The sequence below is a fragment of the Thamnophis sirtalis genome, unplaced genomic scaffold (assembly GCF_051295495.1).
Source record: "Thamnophis sirtalis isolate CommonGarterSnake01/CBP01778 unplaced genomic scaffold, rThaSir2_p1.2 scaffold_4, whole genome shotgun sequence".
Classification (NCBI taxonomy): domain Eukaryota; kingdom Metazoa; phylum Chordata; class Lepidosauria; order Squamata; family Natricidae; genus Thamnophis; species Thamnophis sirtalis.
The window spans coordinates 94,506,216-94,515,046 of record NW_028261384.1 but is presented as its reverse complement, the minus strand read 5'-3'; the positions used below and the strand labels follow the sequence as shown (position 1 = coordinate 94,515,046).

At 43.4% G+C, this 8,831-nt stretch overlaps 1 protein-coding gene across 1 annotated transcript; it reads left to right on the top strand.

Moving 5' to 3' along the window:
- Positions 1-577: 577 nt before the first annotated feature.
- On the top strand, positions 578-2,871 carry LOC148045989 (uncharacterized). The gene is given in 3 exon segments (XM_087714435.1): positions 578-983; positions 2,215-2,312; positions 2,314-2,871. Coding segments are annotated over 3 exon segments (1,062 nt in total).
- Positions 2,872-8,831: the final 5,960 nt, after the last annotated feature.

Genomic DNA, 8,831 nt, shown 5'->3' with positions numbered 1-8,831 from the left:
GTACCATAGTCATCCCCCGATGGGGGCCCGATCCTGTGACAGGTTAGGGTTTGCAGTATATCGGTTACCACACCCGCAAAAGGGGCACTTGGACTGGTCCCCTCTCTGTTGCCTATACTGTTGCTGCCTTGGGTGTTGGCCGAATCCACCCTGCTGGTGAAAGCCTTACTTACAATCAGTGTGCCTAAAGGACCCCCCATACTCTCTGAACAGCTGTCTTCTAGGGTAGGGGGCAGCTCGAGCAAAACCTTTCTTTGGGTTAGAGGGCAGGATCTTATGCTTATCCTTGTTAGCGAATCCCTGAAGAGGGCCTCCCCTTGGTACAGTTCACACACCAGGTGCCATTTATGTCTCATATCGGATTGCCACTGCCATAGGCACAACAGTCTGCCAAGGCCACCAATGAGGCCATGGCATCCGTGGAAAACTGCACTGCCATGACAATTTTATTCAGGACCTGGTGGGCCCTAGAATCACTAGCGGGAATGTGTTCTTGCAGCTCTTGTAGCCAAAAATGGCTTGAGCACTAAAAGAAGGAGGCTGCAGTTGAGGCGCGCACTACCCAGACCGATGCCTGATGACCCAGCTGCAGAACTTGGTTGGCTCACCTATCCTCCAGCTTGAGGATGTCCTCCTATGTGCCTGGCAGCGTGGTATTTGTATGCAGTGCTGCAACGAGGGGATCAACAGTAGGCCAGAGGAGTGTCTTGCCGAGTTGTTCAGCAACATTGTAGAATCGCTTGTCATTATCCGAGGACGCCGGGCCAGTTGTCGGCATCGACCACTGGTGTTTCACCATGTCGACGAATACTTGAGGAGTGGGGATGGTGTATGCCTCCACTCTGTGCTCCATGAACAGGGCGCTCGCCAACAGGGGCTGTGTCGGAGCAACGGAAGCCTCTGCCTGGGGCTCGAAGTCAGAGGAAGCCTTGGCCTTAGACAAGAAAGATTTAAACAGCACCAGCAGAAAAAGGCCCACACAGGTGGGTTTGTTTGGAATGGCACCCTCCTCTGGTCTGTGTCTCTAATCTCCCCTTCCTCGGAGGCGGGGGAAGGGCTACGGACGAGCTCAGCCGGGGACAAGTGGACAACCAACTCTGGAACTGTCCCTGCCTGAGGGGTAGAGCCCCTGACAGTGCCCCCTGAGCCTTCTCCTTTAGCCCTGCCGCGATGCCCTGCTTGATGGCTTTGGCTATGATGTCCTGGAAGCCAGCTGTCATTGACTGCAGGGGAAAAACCGTTGGTAAGATGGGCAACTGTCCCTCTTGACGAAGGCCAGCCATGGTAGGAGTGAAGATGACTTCCATGGCCCTGCTCTGTGGCCTCGAAGCAGTGCCGCCCCAAAGCCGTGACGTGTCAATGGGTAACAGGGGACTAAATGGCCCTGGCTCAGTTCCAGCTGCAACTGTGGCAATGGGCTAAGCCAGACAGTTGGCGCTGGTACCCTGTCAGACTGCTGATTTGATAGCCCTGGCTCCTCCTGATGCTTGACTTTAGAAGTCAATTTGGAGGCCTTCTTTGTGCCCCTGGATGAGGAAGAGGAACTCTTACTCGAAGCCTTCTCCCCCGGATAAGTCTTGGGTGTAGGTTGCCTGGTGGGGAAAATGGGGCCCTGTCCCAGTGTGAGGAGGCTACCTGGATGAAGCTGCCTACCTGATCCGTTCCAGTCGGGTTTCAGGCCCGGGTACAGCACAGAGACAGCATTGGTCACGTTAGTTGATGATCTCTGGCAGGCCCAGGACAGGAGCTGCTCCTTTGTCCTGGTCCTATTAGACCTCTCGGCAGCTTTCGATACCATTGACCATGGTATCCTACTGTGACAACGCGGGCAGTTGGGAGTGGGGGGTACCATTTTGCGGTGATTCTCCTTCTACCTGTCAGATCAGTCACAGTTCATGTTGACTGGAGAACAGGGATCAACCCCAAGGCATGTCCCTTGTGGGGTGCCCCAGGGGTTGGTTTTCCCACCCCTCCTGTTCAACATATATATGAAACCGCTGGCGAGTTCATCCATGGTTTTGGGGTACAGTATCATTAATATGCTGATGATACCCAACTTTTCATCTCTACCCCAAACCACCCATACGATGCCCTCAATGTGATGTCCCGATGCCTGGAGGCTGTGGGGATCTGGATGGGGAGGAACAGGCTCAGGCTCAATCCCTCCAAGACTCAATTCCCAATTTGTGCATCTTGTTCCATCTTTGATGATAGGGGAAGAAAATTTACCCCCCTCAGAGAGGGCCTGCAATCTGGGAGTCCTCCTGGATATATGGCTTAGTTTAAAAGAACACCTGACAGCCGTGACCAGGGGGGGTCTTTTACCAGGTTCGTCTGATACGTCAGTTGCACCCCTTTCTGAATCGGGATAATCTGTACACAATCCCTCGTGTCCTCGTCCTTTCTCGCCTGGACTACTGCAACACTCTCTACATGAGGCTACCCTTGAAGAGCACCTGGAGGCTTCAGCTGGTCCAGAATGTGGCTGCACGGGTTATAATATGGGTACCTAGGTGCTCCCATGTTACATCCCTTTTAGGCAGCCTGCACTGGTTGCCGGTTGTCTTTCGGGTGCGATTCAAGGTACTAATTATGACCTTTAAACCACTCCTTTTAGGCCCAGGGTACCTGCGAGACCACCTACTGCCACCACTAGCCTCTCACCATCCAATACGATCCTTCAGAGTTGGCCTCCTCAGGGTGCCGTTGGCCAGACAGTGTCGGCTAGCGACCCCCAGGGAGAGAGCCTTCTCTGTGGGAGTGCCTTCCCTCTGGAATGAGCTGCCTCTGGAGCTTCGCATAATCCCTGACCTCCAGTCCTTCCAACGCACCCTAAAAAGTTGGCTTTTCCAGCAAGCCGGCCTGGCCTGAATGGAATAAAATATAGGATTAATTTGGTTGTTAATTTTAATTTAATTTTTAAAATTTTATTGTAAATATCATTTGGTTTTTTTTGGATACTTTATTTAATGTCCCTTTTAATTTTTGTAACATGTGTTTTCTTTTATATTGTACGCCACCGTGAGTCCTTGGGAGAATGGCGGCATATAAATCCAATAAACCTAAACCTAAGCATTTCTGCTGAACTCTGGAGCGAGGTCAGACATGCTGCTGTCTGTCATGCTGCCGGTTAATGAAGACAAAGAGGCAAAATGGTGGCCATGACCTCTTTCCCTGGCTCCACCCACTTCAAAATGGCGTTCCTGCCTTTTCTCTGATGATCAGGCCTTGTTGGGCGGAGAGGAGCCCTTCTGCTGCCATTCAGCCCTATATGCACCAGATAACTCTAGCCGGCTGTTCACGCTGCATTAAGAGACTTTGCGGCCACTCCGCATTCCTCCTACGTACCAAAGCGTTCCTCAGAGCTTGGTTTAGGCAGTATGCGGCACCTCCGAGATAGTGCAACATGCGCGCATGTCCAGCCGTCGTCCTCACTCCCAGCCGCAAGGGCTCAGTCTTCAGTGTGCCGCAGCTGCTAAAATGGAGCCTTTCAGACTGGCCGCGATGTGGTTGTCAATTTCAGCCCTTTGATCCCAGCAGCACTAAGCTTGCCCCACAAGAGGTAAGCGCGCTTGGAAAGTCAGGAGTAGAAATAGGGCGGGCAGGCCTGTGGGCTGAAGCCCTATGGCTGGTGGTATAAGGGCCCCTGGAAAGTCAGTCCAGGAATACTCACTGCCTGTCAGATTGGATCCTTAGAATCACTCTCAATAATGGTGGAAATAGCATCTAGCAAATGGAGATAATTGGATAATATGACCGTCCCAGAGTGGACTGAGTCGGAAACTGGGTAGTGCCACTCACAAGGGCGGGTAATATAACACGTTAATTAATTAGTAATCAGTCCAATCGGAGCACGGACAATGTTAAACCAATGCATGGATGCTATCTCCACCCTTATTGAGAAAGAGCATGATCTGGAAGACTAAACTATGCTTCCAGATCAGTATTTCCCAAATTTGGCAATTTTCAAGTGTGTGGATCATGCACATCATGTAAACACAGGTCATGGTTTTTCAGCTGTAGTTTATGAGAGAATAACCTTTTCTCTCATGTATTTTAATTTCATAAGCATTTTGTAGGAAACAGAAAAATCATTCACAACACCAGCAGCCAAATGCAGATGCTGTGGGCATCTTTCCCTACTGACCAATAATTTTAGAAGTCAAATATCCTAACCTTTCAAAAAAGGGCTCTGCTCCTTTCAGATCTATATTCTATTGGAAGGCCAGGAGTACACACTGAAGAAACACTTAACCTGACAAAGATGAAGAGAAATAACATAGCTGTTCTGCTACGGACAATATTTCATTTGGCGTCTAGATAAATTATGACAATTAAGTGAAAAATTTCTTAAGCAATACTCTGCACTGTTTTCATCATGGTTATCCTGTGTAGGTATTTTAAGCAATCACAATAAAGGATCTCTCTCTCTCTCTCTCTCTCTCTCTCTCTCTCGCTCGCTCGCTCGCTCTCCCTCCCTCCCTCCCTCCCTCCCTTATCTGCCTAGCTATTTTATATCTCCTCAGTGAATGGAAACAGTTCTGATTACATTATTTATGGATATTGACTTCTAACTTCATCCTTTTTTAAAATTTAGCTTTAAACACAGATAAAAATGATAATAGCAGTGATTCAACAACAGTTCTTCTGAGAAACAGGAAGATCACTCTACTTTTGGGTTGTATCATTTCAGACTAACCTGGTTGAATGGTCCTATACAAAAACAAAAATTAAGTATCAGGAAAAGTAAGGTGGAGACCCTATTAAATTGAATGGTACGATCTGGACTCAGACCAATTACTTCATTAAGAATAAGAATGCTGCCTCAGGCAAATCTGACAAGTAAAGTCCTTCTTCTACTGTAGGTCTCAAGGCAGCTTAAGGAATATTCTTCCATGTACTTTAATTTGACAGCATAGGCTTAAATAGTTGCCCAAACTGGAGCCAAGGAGGATTATTTTTTCTGCTGAATCCAAATAAGCTTTTGCTTTCATTGTGCGCCTTTCCCGGAGGCTTTGGCATCTTGGCATGTTACTCAAGAAAAAAATGAAGATACTGAGCCCACGGGAACACCTTTTTAAATATTTAATAATATATAAAATCTACCAACTTGTGCTTGCAACTAAAGATGAATGATTTAAGTCTATGCAAGTATTCATTCTGCATATGTGAAGCCTTAATGATTGGTGGAGTATCCCACATTCATTACCACTCCGACAAATGTCATATATCAGTGGGAAAACTTCCATCATTGCCATCCTTACCATGGGATAAAGCTGGAGTGGAGAACTGTTCTGACATCTGTCAAAACTCATTCTGATTTCCTGCAAGTAGATTCTGTAACATTCTAAATAGCACAATACTTAAAATAGCTCTATCTTGGAAGAGCAATGAACCCGTGTTTAGAAGCCTGAGAAACAATTGCTTGGCCACAGGGGTTGGCCCACCCAATCAAGTGGGAAACAGTTCTTCACTGGTCTAAGAAATGCCCCTGCCCACGTGGCAAATTAGTGGTAAAAATTAAAATTTGGAAACAGAATCTCTTTTGCTACAAAATGAGAGGATTCAAAAGAGAATTGGGTTACATAAAAAAAGGGTAAAATGTCAGTCACTATCAAGTTTCCTTGATTAACAGTTATCATCTATTGGGACCCCAGAAGTGCATCTTTTCTGTAGCAGTGCTTGGCCTCTGGATCTAGACAGGGCCCATTGTGCTGTATTGAAGAGCTGTGAAGATCTGGCTCTTCGCTCAGGCCTTTGGCAAGGGAGAGTGAGATATAGCCTACTACATCCTGCCTGCTGAATTTTATCATTTTTTTTAAATTTTTCACTGATTTTTATTATAATTTTTTATTATCATTGTGAGCTACCCAGAATCATTGGGTGGCATATAGGTTTAAATAATTATTATAAGCATCATCATAAATGTTCCTGCTTCTTTTCCCAATTATTTATTATAGTTGCTCTACAGGTAGTTCTTGAGTTACAACAACAATTGGGACCAGATTTTATTAAGTGATGTGGTCATAAAGCAAAACATGTCAGGGACAAGCAATCAGAACTGATCATGGATAGGCCTACAGGTTTGCTCTCATTATGTTTCCCCCCCTGAACCGACTCTAAAATGGAATGTCACTCTATTTCCCACTGGCAGGGCCTTTTAGCAGTGGTTCCATCACTTTGCATCACTTAGCAATAACAATTCCTCCAGTTCTGGTTGCCATTAAGTAAGGTTGTGGGTTATTCGGTGAACATATCCTCACAGCTTCCTGCCAGTTTCCAACAACTAAAGTCAGTAGGAAGCTAGCAGGAAGTTGCTTCTGCAATTGGAAGAGGGAGCGAAGATGTGTGAATAGTGGGGGAAGGCACAGCACAAGTAGAGTGGGGCTTGGGATGCTGCCAGGTGAAGAAGGGTGCACAGAGGTGTATCAATGGCCAGGTATGGTGTGCAAGTAGCCAGGGAGATCATACCAAGCCTCAAGGATAGTGTGCAGATGTGTGAGACTTATGCAAACAATTTTTGATCTTCCCTGCCAACCTCTTGGGGAAGCTGGTAGGAAAAGTTACAAATCATGATCATGTGGGATGCTATTACAATGTAAGTGCAAACCAGTTGCCAAACACCCAAATCATGATCACATCATCACAGAGGTGCTGGGAGAGCCAGAATTTAAAGGATCAATCATAATCACCACTTATTCAGCACCATCATAACTGCAAACCATTGCTGAACAGGTAGTCATTAACCAAGAACTATCTGTATTGGAAATTTAAATAGAGCTATCTCAATTTAACTTAATAACACTGCTGCATTCCCGTAATTCTGAAAAACAAATTTCAAAATATAGTAATGTGTTGGGGAATGGGAGAGGCCTCAGTTAAGTGTTGTGAATAGTCAATATGCAGCATCTTTGCCATTCTAACTCTGAAATAGTATCTGATTTCCAATCATTATTCACAGGGATTGTGTTCTTCCTATCATTTATACCAAAGGCAGATTTCTTATCTATTTCTCTTTTCTGGATTTAGAAGATTTGAATTCTTGGGGGAAAAAAAACAGAAGTCTAAAGACACAGAGCAAAAAGTTGCTATGTCTTAGCTAGATTATATGCCTTTTTTCAACATCTCTGATGAATGGCTAAAAGCAGAGATCTGAAGAAATGCTATATAAAAAAACAGAGAACTTTGCTTTGAGATTCATGGTATCTCTAACAAATACGTAACTATTCTAGTTAGACTTTTGCTTTATTATGTTTCTCTTTGTTAAAAACTCCCCCACCTTTTCCTCTGCATATGGAGTACGTTCTGTGCAATTCCACAGTTATGCAGTACATCTGATTTAAAGATTTACTTTTCTCTGACTTAATTTGTTGAAACTGATATATCTTGAAACCTGCCTCTCTCCAAATATTACTGTTATAACAAACCAGCACCACCTTGTGATTTGCCAAGAACAGTGCATAGGTTTTTGTAAATCAGACTTCATAAATCATATTTTCAGTTAAAAATGGTTTTGTTTTATCTCTTGTGAGATTGATTTATATCAACCACACAACCCAAAAAAGGATGGGAGGAGGACATGCTTATATACTACATGGCCAGGAGAATCCAGTGTAGACATTATTTTTTCTTTTTCTTTTTTTTACAAGTTTACCTGTTTTTTTAACCTTAACACTTTATATTTTACCTTTTATTTAATAGAAGGGCAATTTTGATTGTGAAAGTCCCATCTCTTTCACAGACCAGAATTAGTGGAAAGATGCAGATGAAACACATTAACTATTGGAAGCTGCTACAACCAAACAATTACACTAAGTAAAAGACTGGTAGGAAGGTAGGTTGACCCAGTGGACTTCTTGGGTAAGAGGACCGAACCTCCAACCTTTCAGCCTATGGTTGATGCTATGTGTGATGATATGACGTTTTGTAAGTTTTAAGGAAATTGAATGCTTTCTTTAGTTCAAACAGCTTTGAAATGTAACTTCCTGTTCAACTGTTATGATGTAAAAAGGATGTTGAGACTCTAGAAAGAGTTCAAAGAAGAGCAACGAAGATAATTAGGGGACTGGAGGCTAAAACATATTAACATGGTACATGATTGCTTCTTGCTATTAAGAACATAAAGAAGTATGAATACCATCAGGGGCTGTTTTCCGAAGGTCATCCAACCCTTCTTGTATTGTAAATTTAAGGGCTAAAGTGGCATATTCATTTCTCCTGCTAATATTTCCAAATTAAAGATTATTACATCTTCAAAGAAAAGGGAAAATAAATTGATACAAATATGGATTTTAAAAAATGTAGAATATACTGAAAAAGGTGGAAAAATACCTAGTACAGGTGAATTACTAATAAGTTTTGAATAACCAGCTTAGTCCTAACCTCAATTAAATTATTAGATGTCTTTGTGAGGTCAGTCACACATTTATCATTTAAGAGAATAATTGCCTATACTCAAAAAAATAACCCTTCACTTCTCTGGAAACAAGGAAATTTATGCTTTTGCAATTCTCTTTTGATAATACAGGCAAGATTCTATTCAAGCAGAGCCAAAGGTGACTATACTATTTAACTACCAATTTCTTTTAGGTCACAGCATCTCTCTTCTTAGAATGTTATCCTTACAAATACAAATATTGCAAATTCCCATTAAATTGCTTACAATATAACTATTTTTCTTGGGTTCAAATGTTTTAAAATCTACCAATCATATTTTACCTTGTTAACATTCTCAGGACTAATCTGACTAATCTCACAATATTGTATTTTGGAGAGCTGAACATTTAATTCTCACTGTGGTTTATTAAAAACCACAATAAAGCTTTCTTTAA